This window comes from Acomys minous, assembly GCF_964271855.1.
Source record: "Acomys minous genome assembly, chromosome: 14".
Classification (NCBI taxonomy): Eukaryota; Metazoa; Chordata; class Mammalia; order Rodentia; family Muridae; genus Acomys; species Acomys minous.
In genome coordinates, this window is record NC_140496.1 from 15,469,283 (window position 1) to 15,489,297 (window position 20,015).

At 38.3% G+C, this 20,015-nt stretch overlaps 1 protein-coding gene across 4 annotated transcripts in view; it reads right to left on the reverse strand.

The window, feature by feature from the left end:
- The window catches only part of CNTNAP4 (contactin associated protein family member 4), a 284,841-nt gene that overhangs the window by 19,738 nt on the left and 245,088 nt on the right, over positions 1 to 20,015 (reverse strand). For all 4 annotated transcript variants that reach the window (XM_084757092.1, XM_084757091.1, XM_084757093.1 and 1 more), the window contains 4 exons: positions 10,244 to 10,483; positions 8,181 to 8,405; positions 6,467 to 6,600; positions 5,557 to 5,644 (listed from right to left, as the gene is read on the reverse strand). In XM_084757092.1, the coding sequence (XP_084613218.1) occupies positions 5,557 to 5,644; positions 6,467 to 6,600; positions 8,181 to 8,405; positions 10,244 to 10,483 (687 nt within the window). The remainder of the gene's footprint in view (positions 1 to 5,556; positions 5,645 to 6,466; positions 6,601 to 8,180; positions 8,406 to 10,243; positions 10,484 to 20,015) is intronic.

The window sequence follows — 20,015 nt, forward strand, 5'->3', positions numbered from 1 at the left end:
AATAAAAAATCTCACAGTGTTTACCTTTTTCTTGGCAACTGTTTCACAAAAGACCTATACTAACACAACACATAACTTCAAAAGTGAGCAACACTCTGGAAAATTAATGCCTTCATTATTCAACCAGTTTGTTAATCTATTTTGTTATAACTTAATACATTACACAGAATATACTAATATACTCTGTAACATTTTATAATGAATTAATATGCCACACAAAGTTTGACTAGAAGTTATTAATTGCCTTTGAATTACAAATGATTAGTCCTCCATCTAGATCCATACCTTAGGTACATACTAAATAAATCATCACTTATACTTCTGGGAGAACGAATTGATTTACATTATAAAGTTCATTGCTCAGTTTGGATTTTAATCATAATTTTTCAATATGAATGACATGCAATTTAATAATATGCAATTTGAATAAAAACATTAACATCATTAATTCCATATAAATCTCCTAAATTCATCTGAAAAAGGAAACAAATGTCATTCCATAATTTTTAAGACAATCCTCTTCACAGAGTGCATCTCAATGTCCTAATTATTTTATAATACATTTAACATATGTCTACTCTCAATAATATTATTCAGAAACCCTGGCATTAAATTTGAAGATAAAATATAATGCCAATACTGTCTATGACTTAGAATTTTTATCATATGTTATGCATCTTACATTGCACCTCATTTAATACTCTGATAGACACAAGAGTTCTTGAGATTTGGTATTGTTTTATCCATTTGATTATTTTCATTACTTTATACTATTATGTGCAGAATATCATGCACAGAAAACCTTCTTAATATATATTCTTGATATCAAGAATGTGGTATTGGTTCATTCTTCTCTCATTGACAGACTACAATCTAATAATAATATGGTCTGAAAGATGGGTCTAGTTTCCCACTAATTGGATGTAGACCTTTAGTTCTATGAATAACGTTACCTATGTGTACTCAGGCCTAATGGAAAACTTCTTTGAGTCTCATAATCAACCAAGCAGTTTTCAACAGACTGTCCTCAGCTCAGGGTAGAACTCTACACTCTGATATGCCCCCCTGTGCCCCATCCTGGCTTTCTCCAGGGGTCTCATTTCCTCCTGACCCATAGAGTCATAGAGAAGAAATTAGTCCCCAGCTAAATCACCTTGGGCTGTGTTGTTGCTACAATTTGTAGTCACTGCTATTTATAGTTGTTGAGTTGTTCTCATAATAAAAATGTATTTTTAATTTCAACTTTATTTAAAATTTAATTAAAAATAAATTTCATTACCCTCTCTCACTTACCTATTTGTGTAGTTTGGTGTATACATGTATACAGTAAGCTTTGATGAGATCAAAGGTCTAGCATTTTCATTTTCTTATAATTTCTTTAGAATGGGGGCCTGTAAGCTCTGTCTTCTGGTTCTTCGTGGACTAGGTAATAGGTCACTGTGAACTGTAGACAGCCCACTGTGCTGTGGAACACAGAACTTACTCCTTCTAACTTGCTGCATTTTAGCGTCTCGCCTTTCTTCGCCCTTCCCAACCTCTACTCATCTCTATTTTGCATTCAGATAGCCTCTTTTGAGCATCACCATGCATACAGCAGTTGCCTTTCTGTGCCAGGCTAACTTTCTTTAACATGACGACCTCCAGTTCTGTCTATTTTGCAGCAAATGACAGGATTTTATGCTTTCTCAAATTCCCTTTGGCTTCCTATGCAGTGCTGTTGTTATAAGTGGAATAAAACACTGTTGTTATGAAAAGAAACGATCTGAACAGCACCTTCTTTATTCATCTGGACCAAAATCACCAATTCATGGAGGCCAGCATCCTCACCCCTACACCAGCCTGAAATGATGGAAACATTTTCCTAAAGTAGGGCACAGAGATTTCTCAATGTTAACTTTGGGGGGAAATGTATTATGTTTTTAACTGAGGGCCTAGCTAATGTTTTCTTTTTGTTCTCTTTTTGCTTTCTTATTTTCCCCATTGGAAAATTTTTATTAGAGAAAAAAAAAAAAGAAGTCACGATTCACATTGAACTTAGTAAGGCCAACAAAATGGAAAAGAGCGGTGAATGGGACTGGCGCTGCATGACATCCGCGTGTTCAGTAAGCTGTGTCTGTGAGAATACCAAGCGGTATTTTGACCTGGGAGACACATTTCATAGGATTTTGTTTACTCTCAAGTTTAAAAGTCTTAACATATAAATCAGGTGTTCTCAGAAGAATGTCAATAAGTATCTTAATACCTTCATAGCCTGGTGAAACATGTCTTTAAACCTGGGATGGTGACAAATAATATAACTGATAATATTGGCTTCAACAGGAATGCCCAAAGCTCAGCAAAACTGCAAAGATTTGCTGTGTTAACTGTAAGTGTGTACTAGCTTGACAGTGCCTGCTGTGAAAGACAGAGTAAATAAAGTTTGATGAGGACGTCTTAGCAATTTCTCACATTCCTTGTTTTCTTTTTTGTTGTTTTTGTTTGTTTGTTGTTACTTTATTTTTTCCTTTTTAATATATTTTATTAATTTACTCATATTACATCTCAATTGTTATCCCATCCCCTGTATCCTTCCTTATATCTGCATACTAGCCCAAGGGGCATGTCCCATGAATGTCTTCACTTATCAGGAAAGTGGGACAGAGGGGAGGGCATCCTATTTGGACTCTAGATGAGAGAAGCATGGGATAATGGGGAAATAGAAGGATCCAGAGGGTCCTAGAAACCTACAAGAAGAACATTATGACGGGCAGATCTGGGCCCAGGGGTCCTGCTCAAACTATGGCACCAGCCAAGGACAATACGTGTAGTAAACTTCGAACTCCTACCCAGATCTAGCCAATGGACAGGACATTCTTCACAGTTGAGTGGAGAGTGAGGTCTGACATTCCTTGTTTTCTATATTAGTTTCCAGACTGGTCACAGAAATTTCCTTGTTAACTTTTTATTAAACTTGAATTTTCTGAGATTGTAACATAATCATAACATTCCTCCCTTCCTCTTTCCTCCCTCCAAACTCTCCCTATGGTCTTCCCTGTTCTACTTAAAGTTCACGATCTTCTTCATTAATTGCTATTGCATGCATATACATAAATATGTACATACATATATTCTTAAATTAACCTACTCAGGCCATATAATGTTACTTGCATGTATGTTTTCAGAGCCAACTACTTGCTACTGGACAATCAATTAGTGTGCTTCCCCTGGGAAAGACCTCCTCTCCCACTCCCAGCCTTCCTCGGTTGCCTGTAATTTCTTGTGAGCTATTCTATGTCCACCTTGATGTACCTATTAGTGTCATCCTTGTTCAGCTTTAGGCTTGGTTTTTGTTTGTTTGTTTGTTTTGGAGGCACGCTCTTTCTATGCACACCAGAGTAGCTGTTAACTTGTGATCTTTCCATCCCATCTCCTCCATAACCAGTATCCTATTGCATGCCACCATATTCCGCTGCTCGATGCTCTGAGCACTTAAATTGTACTTAGCCTGAAACTAATAATTATTCTCATGCAGAGATTCAAAGCGCATATTGTTTCATCTACTGATTACACACCTGGTCTAGGATCTGAGTTTATCTTAAAGCTACAAAGTAAACTAAAGTTGCTATCTTATATCCAATGAGGTGGACTTTGTGTGTCCCTTAGAGAAAATGATGTGTCAATCTTAAATGTTAGATATATAATATAATTGTATATAATATTTATAACTAACACTGTGAGACTCCCTTAGAAGTTTTCAGTTAATGTTTACAACTAACCAAGTTGTGTTGGGGACACACACATATATTTTAATGGCTGTTGAGATTTAGGATATTTTTGCTGCTTGTAAAATAGGAGCACATAATTTTGGTGCTCATCACAGTACCTGTAGGCCTATAAATATTTATAAACTTAGCTATTAACCTTCTTCAGGGCCAATATTTGGATCGTTCACCCATGGGATTAATCAAACATCCTCAGGATTTTAAGATGATGTACAGGGAACATAAGGAATGATTAATCCAGGTACAAATAACGGACAAGGTCAGAAGATGAAAGATTACATTGGACAAAATAATTTAGGTTGCTACCAGATATCAGATGGGAGTGAAAGCCAGACTACCAAAAGCTCCCCTCTATAAGATAATGTCACACAGTAACACTGAGTTGTTTATTTATAATTGAAAAGAAAATGTCTATTAACACGGACTTCTCTGCTTTCAATTTAATCTTGTTCATAAGTACACGTGTAGAATGATGTTTTATTAGAGGCATAATGCATCTACTTTAATGTCATTATTACAAGTAATAATGGAAATGAATGAGAATTATAAGACATATGGGTGTGTCTAAGCAAGAGTGTCTATAAATACATCACCCAAGGCACAGCCAAAAGCATGTTCCTCAACCGGAATAGCCATCACTTCTCATTTCCTCTGTACCTCGTTCCAGTTTCACCATTAGGTGAAGGGCTGTGTATTTGCCACATGTACTCATTATCTTCTTTATTGCTATGATCAGATATTTGGCAAGAATCACCTTAAGAGGAGAAGTGATGGATTGGCTTATACAAACCATCGTGAGGAGGAAGATGTGATGGGAGGAGGCTCTATGGTGGCCGGAGGATGCATGGACCTATTTTTGTGTGTGTGTGTGTGTGTGTGTGTGATATCTTAGCAGAACAGGAAGATGGGAGTGAACAAATCTTCCCACAACGATACACATCATCTTTCAAGGCTTCACTTTCTAAATGCATAGCAACATCACTAGCTGGGGATCAAGTGTACAAACTCATGAGCCTATGGGGACATGTGACATTCAAACAATAGTAGCTGAATGATATATACGTTCCTACTCCTTGGTATTTTTGATGTAGAAAGAGAATAAGGTGCTTCATTATTGTCTTAGGGTTACTATTGGTGTAATGAAACACCATAACCAAAAGCAAATTGGGGAGCAAAGGACTTATTTCACTCACAGTTCCATACAACAGTTTATCATCAAAATCAGTGAGGACAGGAAGTCAAGCAAGGCAGGAACCTTGAGGCAGGAGCTGATGCAGAGGCCATGAAGGGGTGGTGCTTACTGGCTTGCTCCTCATGGCTTGCTCAGTCTGGTTCTTTTTGTTTGTTCGTTTTGTTTTTTTTTTTTTAAGAGAGAGCCTAGGACCACCAGTCCAGGAAAGGCACCACACACAATAGAGTGGGTCTTTCCCCATTACATTAATCATGAATTAAAAAAAAAATACCCTACAGATTTGCTGACAGCCCAATTTTATGGAAGCATTTTCGTAACTCAGGTTCCCTCCTCTCAGATGACTTTACCTTGTGTCAAGTTGACATGAAACTATCAGCACAGTTATGATTGACACATGGCAGAGATCAGTGTGGCCTTCCCATCAGACAGAAAGCCACCACGCCACCACTCACTGTTACCCCCATCATTCATCACTTTACAGCTAACGTAAGGCAAGATGAGGTGTGTGTACGCGAATGTGTGTGCGCGTGTGTGTGCATGTGTGCATTCTGATCCATGTTTATACATTATGGCTAAGGAAAATATTTTTTTTCTTCTACTTACCTAGCATTCTTCCCAGCACCAGAGATTTGACTGCACTGAATTCTGTGCCTGACGACAAGTAGGTTTGTCTCGTGGTATTCTCGTCAATCTACAAAATTATTACAAGAAATACAGCCATCCAAATAACCATTATTTTGTGGCAAAAATGCGAGGAAGAAAAGGAAGTAAAAAGAGACAATTGTTATTATGATTTTAGGACAGTTTAAGACAGTGAACATTTAGAATTTAGCCATTCAAAATCTGACGGTTTTTTATCTTCGTTCAGATATCCAATTATTTTTATCATCTTTCCCCTTCAGTGGTTTACCTATATCCACTGCATAAGAAACCCAAAATTGGTAAAGCCAACAAAAGGACATGTGTTATTTTTTTTTTTACTTCAATAATTTTTCTTAGCTTGGGATTTTTACTGGAGTCATGCTGCTAAGAAATTTTCCTCTATGCAGAGCTGAAGCATTACTGGTTTTCTGCAAAAGCTTCTAAGGTGAGTAATTCCATTTTGCTGTGAATCACATCCTTTCTCCAAACTTATTCTGATATTTCAGTCATTATTTTTTGTTGTAGAATGATTGCTGCATTTATGGCCATCCAAAGTAAGTGGGCTTCCTAAAGGACTGATGGTCCTACCTGTAGGCCTTTGAGAAACTAGACATCATTTCCTTTCTGAGCAAAATAAAACCAGCAAGGCGAGCTTGGCATCGTAAGCATCAGATATTAATAATATCTCAGACAGGTTTGTTAAAAACAAAAAGACAGGGGGAAAACACCTGACCGCATTTGGTGACTGTACAGATGACCTATAGAAGACCTATAGAAGAAAGATGTTTTTGCTTCTATGAGTCATGGTCAGCTCTCCACCCTAGATGCCCCATGGCAGGGTGTCATGTGACCTCTGGAGACTCTCTGTTACCTCCACAAAGACCATCCCTTCTTCTCGGGTTATCTTTATGTGGTGAAGCTGCCCATCTGCCATGTTCTTATAGTCAAAGCTGACAACATCAGGCTCTTGATACTTGTTCAACTTGTATCTTATCTGCAAACTTCCTAAAGTAGAAAAAAATGACATTTTAAAGTGAATTTACATTTTAAAACATCTGAATCCTTTTAATTTTTTAATATATTCACTTCCATAAAAAGATTCTCCAGCACTTTTTGGGGTGTGTCTCCTAAAACTAAGTTCAAAAAGTCAGTTCCAAGTGAAATTATGATATTTTCTAAATCAAGGGTAGGGGTATTGCTCATGAACTAACTCCTAGAAATCTTTAATCTCTTTCCTAAAAGTCAATTATGGGATTATAATATCTATCACAAAAGGCAAATAAAAACACGAGAATGTGTGACATTGCTATCATATCCTTTTATAAAACCTCATTTTAAAACATGTCCTTCTCACACCCTGAGAAGACAATTGAGAGACGGAACTGTGGACAAATGTAGTTTTACACAAAATGCAAGTCACTGCCAAGGGACCACAGGTACAGACTTTGGAAGGAAATTAAAGTGAAATGAATGACTCTTAGCCAAATTTATTTTTCAGATTAATTGTATTCAATTGCCTGCAGAGATTTCAACTAATTTGTTTCATAGAACTCCTCTAGAATTAACAACAACAACAACAACAAACCTCTCAAGGTATAGATAAACTTTGAGCTTGAAAACAGACATGGAGGGCACACACCCCCATGGTAGTAATCAGTGTCCTTGGGCCATTTGATTTAAGTGAGCCAACATAGTTGCATTTTTGTATGCCATGTTATTTTTCTCACCTAGAGAATTTATTTCTACACTATTCATCTTTCATCCACTCATACGACAGAGAAAAACAGTAGTAAGCATTTTCTAGTGACAAGATTTCTGTAGCAAACATTTTGTAACCCACATAGCATTACCCTGCTTGAATACAGCAACGGTTTTTATGACTACATTATCATCCGTTAGAACCAACAGGTCATCTCCTGGACATTTTTATGCATAATACTGGTCCATTAATACTCCTTGAATACATTTTAGTTTTGATTGGAAGAAAATATGTGTTACACACAAGGAGACACTTTATTTTTAAAGTAGAACACTGCAATTGTATCAATATGCATACAAATACTTAAGAGCTCCTGGCGAAAACAAAATATAAGTGTCTGGAGAGATGGCCCAACACTTAAGCGGGCACACTGCTCTTGCAGAGGACCCAAGTTCTGTTCTCAGCACCCAGGTCAGGCGGCTTACAACCTCTTCTAACTCCACTTGAGCTCCAGGGAATTCAGTGACTCTGGGCAACACCAATGGCACCTGCACTCATGTGCACCCATGCACATGTGCACACACATACGCATGCACCTACACGCACACATACACACACACAAATAATATAAAACACACAATATTGTATAGAAACAACCCAAAATTTCACTGGTATAAAATCACCAAAAATTATAACGATATAAAATAATTTAAGTGCTTAAACGGTCCTTCTAGATTAACCTGTAAGGTCATACTCAAAAGTTAAAAAGAAGACATACTTATTTTTCCCCCTGATTCTAGTTTAGAAGCAATCCCCCTGGAAGGGTGTGTATTCTACCATGCCAGGGTCCTAATTCTGTCTTCTCTCTCCCCTAAAACACACTCACCATTCTTGGCAATGATGACCGAGAGGTATTCTTTATAAAAGGAACTCATATAGAGTAGCAAGCCTGGCGCCCGTGCCGTTCGGAAGCTGAACTTGATCATTTCTCTGCTCAGCTTCATCTCCCCATGAAAGGAAGCAGCATGGAAGCTGGAGTTTTTACTTAGAGAATAATTTTCTTGAAAATTGTAAATCACAGAAGACCCGGATCCAAAATATGCAGAAATCTCTGAAATGATATGCAGGTTGTATATTTAAAAAATAAATAGGCACAAGGATATTGTTTATGCTATATTAATTGATAGACTCATGCTATGCAACGAAGTAGACAGTGAGCAGACAGTCCTAGGCTAAGTTAAGACGGTGTGTTATTAGAGATTGCCTCTTGCTGAAATGACATGTTGTCTTATCCAAGTTCAGACCTCACCGAAGCTTCCTGCTTCTACCCCCACCAAACATACAGTTCCTTATTTCAATTCTAACTCACATCTGTTATGCTGCAGCTAGGAAGCATGCATCTTCTTGTAATAAGAAAAAAAATGGAAGAACAAAGTGTTTTCCCATCTCAGTATCAATAAGCAGAAATACTTTTATTTCATATTGATTCTTATCCATATTTATTGTGTATTACATAAAGAAAGATAAGTCTAGCGTCGATGTGAGAGGGGCGTGTGTTTACCAGGACTCAACAAATGGGATTACGCAGCCCATTTACAATAATTTAACAAATGTAATGTTTGATCTAAATGAGATTAATATCTCAACTCTACACACACATTTGGATAAATACGTGTATGGAAGAGGTCAGTGGATAGATTAGTTTTGAATACTTGAAGACTGCTCTCTTTGCTACTCTAAGTTGTTGACATGTCTTGTAAATGTTGCTTACTCAGTCATAAAGCAACATTTCTAGCCTGATGCTACATTAGAAATTTTTAATGTGTCTATATTATTTACAATATAACTTTCATACCCAGTATAATGTGTGCATGTAGCATAACATTCCTGATTACATTTAGAAAAAAACTGGAAACTTCAGTTAGGAAACCAAGGAAATTCATCCTCAAGAAGGATTTCCATTCACACTGTAAACCAAAACTGGTTCCCAGAATGTTACCAGTGGTATGTACTTATTGTCACAATTGATTTTGAAATCACAGCTTATTCTTGATTTAAAAAAAGAGGGGGGGGGGAGGATGACCTGAAAAGCATAGGTTTTGCCAGGTTTTCATTAACTAACCCTCCAGCATTTTCTTTGCAAAGTTGCTTTGATTTGGAGCCAATTTCTTTTAGCTTCCTTCAAGAGAAGATTAAGAAGCCCAGAGACACTTCAACAAAGTCAATGAATTTAAATTAATTGGATGTTGGTTTTCTTCTATGAAAATGTACGAGAGTGTAATACGTGTCTGTGGGTTTAGAGAGAGCTATCCAAAACAGTCACCACAGCACTCTGAAATTCTCCTGCTCTGTGGCATGGGTTGGTGATTAAGAGGAACTACCAAATAAATACTCTGCTGTTTTAATTCTCTAGCACATTTTCATTTTACTAGACAACAAATGTCAAAAGTCACTATTTTCTTATGCATCAGTATTTAGTAGAAAAAATCTGACTGATATAAATAAACACATACATTTTTTTGTAGTTCTATGCATTTCTGAACATGCTCACCAAAAATAACAATACACCCTGGAATGATTTTTTAAAACCAAGGACTGCTTTATAGGACAGGTTGTTGACAGCCCTATTCTTTAAATACATTAATAGTAGACAGAGTGAAAGTAGATGGATGGCTAACATTGAAGTCACCTAAAGGCTACTATTTGTGACTATTCAGCAATAGACAAGCATTTTCCAGAACTGAGTCAAAGAACCCAAGGACTTATACGATTGGCATACAATAACCACTTTTCTAAAGAATATTTTAAGTGTAGATACTTTTGTTTCAAATAGCTACACACACAAGAGCATGCACACACACACACACACACACACACACACACACACACACACACACACAGCCTGCCAGGTGTCTTATTCAAAGGGACACAGCCTCAGGTTACACCTACCATTGGAGCAGAATGGCCCTGCATATGCAGAGGATGAGCAGTCACAGAAGAAGCCACTGGGCTTTTCCCTGCACTTCCCTCCATGACGACATAACTTCCCATAGCTACCACAGTGTCCTCTGCAACCTGGCTGCACCCCGGGGGTCACTGTTGCTCTCTCTTCCAGGTCCAGGGCCATCCCATTCAACTGCAGAGATCTGATGCAGCCTAGGAAGCCCCTTTGCCGGGTGGCGGTCCCACCTACAAAGAAAACACTGCAAATGCAAGCGTGTCCCTCCATGTTTTAATCAGGACTGAAAGACCAAACAATGCCATGGTCCAATGAAGAATAGGAAGACCTGTGACCTAATGTTAGAGGGTTGAACAGCAAGATGAGAGGAGCAATGGAAACTGTGAAGCACAATGGTTAATTAACACTAGCTCTCTTAAAGACACATCACAAGTTTTATTGTGATTTGCTTCTTTCTCTCTCTTTTTTTTCTCCTGGGGATCAAACTTATGTCCTCATGAATGCCAGAGAAGTGCCCTGTTGCTGAGCCATGCCTAACCCTACATACTTACTTTTTTGAAAATGATTGAGTAAGCTTTAGGACAGGGAAGCTGTCTCTCCTCATCTCTTTCTTTCAAAGAACAGAATTATAACCATATTTCGTCTTCATTCCAAATAACAACATGTACTGTTATTGTTGTATAATTTTGGTTTTTTGTTTTGGTGGGTTATTTCCTTTTTTAAATTTTGCTCATATATATATATACATATATTTGTACATATATATACACACATACATGCATATACACACATACATATATGGGTAAATATAAATATATTTAAAATACTGATCAATTAATCTAGTAGTTTTAATTCAACAACCATTCCTAATAACATTTTTAGTAATATAGTCATAATGATGAGTATTTATTTATTATCCATCAAAATATGATTACTGAGTATTATCTTGTACTTTTAGTACATTTTCCATTGTCCTAATAGTTAACTTAATATTGATTGTTGTATACTTGGAACAGAACTGGGAAAAGGAATTAATGAAAAAGCAATGGTGCACTAGTGGTATTCATCTTGGTGGTAACCAAAAGCTCTATAGCCAACAACCTGGGGCTGATAAGGTTATGAATCTTAAAAAAGAACATACAGCCAGGAGTGGTGGTGAAAGCCTTTAATCCCAGCACTTGGGAGGCAGAGGTAGGTGGATCGCGGTGAGTCCAAAGCCAGCATAGTCTACAAGGCGAGTCCAGGACAGCCAAGGATACACAGAGAGACCCTGTCTCAAACAACAACAACAACAAAACAAACAAACAAAAAACATACTACCATCACTTTACTAGAATATAAAAGTTGTATTTATAGCCACAGAAAAGTGTAGCTCCTCACTCCACACCGAAAAAGATTTGCTATACCAAATAGAGACCATTACAGGAAACTGCAGCCAATCACAATGCAGAGATCATCAGATTGTGTGGAGCCTGGCCCCGATCAATGAATCTAAAACATACTTCTTACACCTAAGACTCAGGTAACAACACAGGAAAGGGAAATGAAAGATTGTCAGGGCCTGAGGAGAGCAGGGCTATACTATCCTCTTCTACATTGCACAGCTAACTCTAAATCTAACTGTGATTGTGTAGACGCTCACTGTACTTGGAGATTCAACATAATTTAGTTCAGATTAAAATTCTAGCTACAGAAACCTACTATTTAGGTCTTTATTATCTATGGGGCTTTACATTTTACGCTGAATGCATATCAGAAGCTATCTCAATCACTGCTGTAGAGCACATAGAAAAATGCGCAACACATCACAACTACGCAGTAACCGCTGCATCCGGCCATCCATTCGCTCCTTCTGTCACATGATGTCAGGATGGGAGATGGGAACTCCTCCAGAGTTGGGGAGGGCCAGATTTTGGCCCATGGGGATGTTTGGGTCACCAAGATAAAGAATGAGTGCCAAAATCAATGTGCAAATCAGAGATAAATTCATAATAATTTGTGGGTGAGAGATGATGAAAAGTGAATGGATACGAATTTTTAGCTCCTAGAACATCAACACTACTGGAAACTCAAATTTACAGATGTGATAGCCTCTATCCAAAGTGCCTTATCCAGAATTTAAATATATACATTCTAACACGTGTGTGTGTTTTACATCACGTGTGCCTCTTCCGTGAAGGATGCAAAGGGCTTCAGATGGTGTGAGCCACATTTGCTCCCTGTAAATTCAGAGGGACTAGGGTGTGACACAGAGTCTAACACGCTGCAGTCTTTAGTTTTCAATATTATTAGGTCCATAAGATTGAAATGTACAGACTACTTCGAGGTATGGTTGAGAGAATGTTTCCAAAAAGTAGGAACCAAGATAGAAGATTCTTCCTGAATGTGGGTGTCACCATACCACACATAGAGGGACTATTTGGCATAGAAGAGGAAAGGGGAGAGAGCCATTGTGATCTCTCTTTCTCTCTCTCATATATATGAGAATATATATATATATATAATATATATAATATATTATATATTAGTTGTTGAACTAGAGCTCCTCAGTTATTTCTGCTATGAGGAAAAAGTGGAGACACCCCTGGCATACTATTTGGACATGGCAATGAAGTTTATTTCATCCAGAATTACAGAGAAGCTAACAATCTTCATATTTCATTCCTCCGACATGTCAACAATCTTCTGTCACTCTCAAAGTCTCTCTTCTGCCTGTGTTACCAGGACGTTTCTCTTCTTTCCACATCAAGTTGCTATGCACCTTGGCCTCTGACCTGACTAGCATCCCATCTGCTGACTTAACTCACTGAGCACCTGAGAATCAAAGTCTGTCCGTGATGCTTCTGGCATCCTTACGGGTATATAGAGTTTTCTTCTCAGGACAGAGCAACCGACCATGTGTGGTTCCCTTGGCACGGGGGACCCTTTGGAGAAGCTAGAACTGCATCTTGGGTGTACTTCAGTTGCTTCACGTGTCATATGTACATAAAACCATGGCATATGTATTTCACGGCATACAGTAATAGTAAATCACTTTGTTATGTGTCTGTTGCTCTGAAATATGACGGCGATGTAATTTAGGGGTTTGTCCAGTTTTAGTAGGACAAATAATAACTAAGGAATTCTAGGTTCAACAACTAAGTATAGTCAATTTCTGTTTATTCTAATCCATTGTTTTCTTTCTCGTTTTGCATGATGAGAAGTTAGGGGCATATAGAACTTCATGATTATAATAAGGAAATAACATATTGAAAGCATTTTGTTTGAAACACACATGGTCACCACCCCAAGGCAGCCTCATGTCTCCCATTTCAAAACTTGATCAAAGAGGACAGCACTTTCATTTTCCTCCATGACTCAAGCCATCTTTGGTTGGAACTGTATGCTCTATTGAGCATCTCTTTGTAGGGTCCTGTGTTCGATACTAGAAATATGAAAAGCATATGAACTGGATGGTGCTTTAAAAGAGCTGCTAGTTTGCTAATATATTCAGAGAGAGAGATTCATGGTCACTACCTGATGCTAATGTAGATATAGAAATGAATAGTAAAAAAAATGCCAAAGGATACAAAAAACCAATAGAAAATATACTTGTGTGTGTGTGAAATGCAATCTTAAATATTACCATAGCAATGAACATCTAACTTCAACACTAGAACTTCTTTATTATATACTTTCAAAGACTTTAATGTTTACCTAGTAAAATTATTTTAATGCCACCTTTATTGAAAACATAATATCTAATTAGACACAGCATATTGTGCATGTTCGAGGATTTGAAACTAGACATTTGGTTTCCAGGCAGTCACTTCAGTTTGGACAGAATTCTTCTGAGGACTACACCTCATGTAAATAGGACTGTACTTGAAAGCTTAATTAAAGATTGCAGTGCCTTTCCAGGGTTAGAGTATGTCCAATTAAAATGAATTGCAGTTTGATTAATTGATTCTGGATGTTTCTGCTGAGCTATTTTGTTGGAGACTATCTTCCAATTAATTTTCTATCAATTTACTTGCCATGCTGGATCAAACATAATGAATTCCGGAACTTTACAAACACTCAGTGTCTGTGCAGCGAATGAAAGCCTAACCTTTTTATGTGATTGAATTTCACTGAATCCGTCCACGCAAGTGAAATACTGAGGAATCATACCTAAATACCTGGCTAGGTTCTAAGCTGAAAATGAACCAGGGTTACCTGCTGGTTTGAGTCTTCCAACACATTCATTATTCTCAGGAAACTCTTCTAAGTGACAAGTGTTATTGTCACAGAATTGGAGCTGGCTCTTTCCTGTGACAATTTCCCATTACTTTGTGTCAGGAAGACCTTTGATATTAAATTTTGAATTTTTTAAAAAAAAAGACAAGCAAGTCATGTGCTCTCCTTGAATATTATTGCAGACTAATTGAGAACAATTTCTTCATTGCCCCATCAGCCATAGAGAATGAAAGAGAACACAATTATTCTACTTACCTTTAAATACAAAGCTGTTGGAATGACAGGCTCATTCTGATCTTGATATGTGGCAGAGGGAGACAGATCAAGTCCCAACCACAAGCCAGTCTAGAGCAAGAAATTGACATGGCATACAGATTCGGCCCAGAAACAAGCTAGAAGGTTCGTGGGAACTAGAGCTTCCTCCTAGCATAACCATGCTGGGGAAAGACCACCTTGCAGAAAGGGTGATGTGAGCTATAGCAGGCTGCCACACTAGAAACTCGGCTTTAATTATGCTGAGCAGTGATCTTAATTGTGCAGAGAGAAGGGAGGGGAGAGAAGCATTTTTCCTCGTGTTCAAAGAATTACTGTGGTTGAAAGAAGCTGCTTGTACCTCAACATAAAACCAGAGACACTAAGTCACTTAGAAGAAAAATTGGGGAAGAGCCTGGAAAATATTGACACAGGAGACAACTTCCTGAACAGAACACCAACAGCCCAGGCCTTAATGTCAACAATTAATAAATGGGACCTCATGAGGCTGAAAAGCTTCTGTAAGGCAGGAGACACTGTCAAGAGAACAAAGCAACAGCCTACAGACTGGGAAAAGATCTTCACCAACCCTACATCTGACAAAGGTCTAATATCCAAAATATATAAAGAAATCAAGAAGTTAAACATCACCAAACCAAATAACCCAATTGAGAAATGGGGCTTGGAACTAAACAGAGAATTCTCAACACAGGAATATCAAAGGGCTGAGAAACACTTAAAGAAATGCTCAACCTCCTTAGTCATCAGGGAAATGCAAATCAAAACAACTCTGAGATTCCATCTTACACCCATCAGAATGGCTAAAATCAAACATTCAAGTGACAACACATGCTGGCAAGAATGTGGGGAGAGAGGAACACTCCTTCATTGCTGATGGGAATGCAAACTAGTACAGCCACTTTGGAAATCTATCTGGTGCTATCTCAGAAAACTGGGAATAGGGCTTCCTCAAGACCCAGCTATTCCACTCCTTGGAATATATCCAGAAGATGCTCCAGCACACAACAAAAAAATTTGCGCAACCATGTTCATAGCAGCCTTATTCATAATAGCCAGATCATGGAAACAGCCTATGTGTCCCTCAATAGAAGAATGGATAAAGAAACTGTGGTACATATACACTATGGACTATTACTCAGCTATTAAAAACAAGGAATTCCCGAAATCTGTGGACAAATGGATTGAGCTAGAAATGATCATAATGAGTGAGTTAACCCAGAAGCAGAAAGACTCAAATGGTATATACTCATTTATATCTGCATATTAGCCCAAGGGGCATGTCCCATGAAAGCCTTCACTTACCAGGAAACTGGGACAGAGGGAAGGACATCCCATTAAGACTCTGGATGAGAGAAGCATGGAAGAATAGCAAAGCAGAAGGATCCAGAGGATCCTAGAAACCTACGAGTAGAACATTATGATAGGCAGATTTGGGCCCAGGGGTCCTGCTCAAACTAAGGCACCAGCCAAGGACAATACAGGCGGTAAACCTTAAACCCCTACCCAGATCTAGCCAATGGACAGAACACTCTCCACAGTAGAGTGGAGAGTGGGATATGACTTTCTCACATACTCTGGTGCCTCACTTTTGACCATGGCCCCCGGAGGGGGAGACCTGGTGGCACTCAGAGGAAGGACAGCAGGTTACCAAGAAGAGACTGGATACCCTATGAACATATACAGGGGGAGGTAATCCCCCTCAGGAACAATCATAGGGGAGGGGAATAAGGGGAAAATGGGAGGGAGGGAAGAATGGGAGGATACAAGGGATGGGATAACCATTGAGATGTAACAAGAATAAATTAATAAAAAAAAGAAAGAAAGAAAGAAAGAAAGAAAGAAAGAAAGAAAGAAAGAAGCTGCTTATATAAGAAAGACGGCCATAGGCAGAATGGTCAGTCTCTTCCTTGAACCAAACCCAAGTGATGGAAACATGGTCCGGTGGCTATAGCCCTAGGTAGGAGCAGGTCCCTTTGTGCTCCTGGCATGTGGCTCTCTGGTTTGAACATTATGCAGCATGTTGTCAAGATATGAGCTGCTGTCAGTATCAGACACATCAGGCTGTGCTCTGAAGAGTTTACGTTCAGTCACAGGCCATTAAGGTCTTCCTACTGAGCACAGGAAGTCTACTCAGAGGTTTTCAAGCATCTCATGGAAATGATACCTCAAGGAAGGAAAAAAATACCTACAAAAATGATATAAGGACATGAAAGAAATAAAACCTTTTTAAAATAAATCTGTAATGAGGACTCACAGTTACTATCAAAGAAATTTAGGCTGAAATGGAAACTATTCCAACAAGACTATTTGATAGTCTCTTACCATGGCTATATTTTAGCTTATCAAAAATGAAAGTTTAAAAATGGAACACGAAGAACATATTATAATTAAAATGTGCATTTTCAACAACATGAAAATATGAATTTATAAAAATCCAGAAGATGCTTCTGATAAACTTATATTATAAAAACTTATCCAAAATATAAAAAGAATTTTTTTAAATTACTATTTATAAGAGGGATGACTGTAAAAAAAAAAAACCAAGGAGAAACAAATTTGAGTAGCCACTTCATGAACTATCAACCATGTGGTTAGTAGAGACAGGGCTACCATACCTGCTCAGTACACGCATACTCCATGACCAAGTAATTACAGTCTCGCATATTCAAGCAACAGAATGAAAGCACTCATTTATTCTCTTTCAAAATCGCAAAGAAGTGTTTGTAGTTTCCAATCTTGAAATTACTAAGGACATATATCCTTGTATTGGGACTTTCGATTTTTCCAAAAGATCACAAATGATATCCTTGTACACACAACCAATACAAAGAACGACAGCCTGGACCAGTCTCCAATATCAACCTTTTTGAGAGGCATTGAGAGATTTTTTTGCCCCAAATGTTTGCCGATTTGATGCAATTCAAATGTGGCATAAATGACTTCTCACTAAGTCAGGGGTCCTTACTTCTAACCCTCATCCCAGACTATTCAAATGGAGTTTAACTCGTGTGAAAACTTGTCAGTAAAAGAATTTAGACAGGAAACGAAAATTGCAGAGCTGGTTGAATGAAAATCAATTCAGGGCTAATTTAAGAAGCTTCTAGAGGGGAAAATGCTGAGTTTACAAACTGAAATAGAAAATGACCACTGTCACATTTCGGTTTTAAAAAAAATGATTGATTCTTTTCTCTCCATCATTTCCGTGGTTGGAGGACATTTATGAGTGAGAGCAGCAGGGACTGGGAGCTGTTTGTTCTCAGTGCTCTATCAAGGTCAAGGGCAAAGATGTGGCCGGTTTCTTCTCAGTGCTCCATCAAGGGTAAGGGCAAAAACTCAATACTCTGAGTATTTCCAGCATGGATAGGTGACAGGTTGCATTTCTGAATAGGATTGTTTAAGATGTTTCATGAATCACAAGTGTAAAGTCATGTACACACACACATACACAGACCAAGTGAAAGAGGAAATGATGGCAAAGACCTTCAACCACAAGTAAGAATAAGAATAGAGAGGAGACCAGACTAAGGACATGGCTTAGGGGTAGATTGCTTGCCTTGGAAGTGCAAAGCCCAGGGTTGAGACCCACAAATCATAAAGAGAGAGAGAGAGAGAGAGAGAGAGAGAGAGAGAGAGAGAGAGGGAGGTGGGGCTGTGGACACAACATGAACCATCACTTTTCATTAGAAGAAGCAACATGATCTGATATTTAGTATTTTCGAAGGGAAAGGAGATGCAGATCTGTCACAGGGAGGCTCTGGTTTCCAGCCTATTTATCATATACTTGCTCCAAATGGGGCCTTATGTTCATCGTCACGCGCCCCCCCCCCCTCCACTGTGAACAGTCCCATTAGGTGAAGTCACCATTCTAATATTCGGAACTAAAGGATTGTTAATGCCATTTTGTTTCTCGCCTCTTAGATGGAGCCCACCTGTGCTTGCCCACCTGTGCTTGCAGTCATCATCTCATTACTTCTATTTCAAGAGTCACAAACAACTGCTGCCCAGGTGGCTCACATTTTTTTCAGATGTGTTTTCTATTTATTTCTACTGGTTTTCTTCAGCAACAAAGGCAATGTTCTTACAGTTCTGTTCTGTGGAGCAAACGCATTCTCTGGTTGGTCTTCAGTGGCAGGAATGGGGTGAGCAATTAAGAAAGCACACTGTACTCTTTTAGGTTATTTCACTATATCAGCTACTGCTGAGAGATAACCGAACTCTTAGTAGCCACAAATGTGTGTGTGTGTGTGTGTGTTGTCAATAAACACTGTCAACATCCTGGTTGACATCTACAACTTGTATTGATGTATACACAGGTTTAAGTTAACATATCAAAAACCTATTCCAAAACACTATTGAAATTTCTGATGTCTCCAGCAGACATTTTTATGGAACATCTATATTTGTTATTTGAACATTCTACAATAACTTCCTACTCATGTATCCACGCAAGATACACTTTTGCATCTAAATGCTGGCCTAGTAAATAAATCCCTTTTGGACTAAGTCTAACTTAGGCTTCCAGGTTTTCCATACATCCAGAGCTTGCACATCCGTGTGAGTGCAAATACTTTTATTCTCTCTACTCTGCAGACTTAAAGGATTTCTATAAGTATAAAGTCATGCTGGAAGCCACAGGCTCACTTTCCACTATTATGTTGACTTCACTAGTTTGTCCCTACACCCAAATATAAATGATAGTCATTATGCACACTTGAAAATACTTATTAGTCATAATTATTTTTATGATGGACGGATGAACTACAAATTGAACTCTTGACTTGTAAGTAAAGGGGATTAAATTACCCTTTAAAATTTCAACCAGAAAATCAATTACATTGTAGGGATGCAGAGATTCCCAGTCACCCACAGAAGCACCAGCTCTGAGGAGAGAATGAGACTTAACTCCCATCTGTTTAGTAGTATGTGAAGCCAGAGCCGCCAAGCGAATTGCTCCTTCACACATGGCATGCGTTACACATACTCTATGAAGGGAAAGCCAGGCTTCGTGGTGAGCATGCACTTGTGGGAGTGGAGGATGCTGTTGAAGGGGAGGAAGGCTGTAAAGTGTTTACTCCATGTTCTTTCTATAGCTTGTGCTTTCTTAGAGATATGAGACCAGAGAACAGCTTAAATCACTGCCATGAATTAAGATAAAGAAAGAAAACACGAGAAACTAACTTCAGATGAAACTGAAAACTAGGAAACAATATGAAAAACAATATGAGGGACAATGAAGCATCTTGCATGTAAGGGAATTGTCATAGGAAAGTT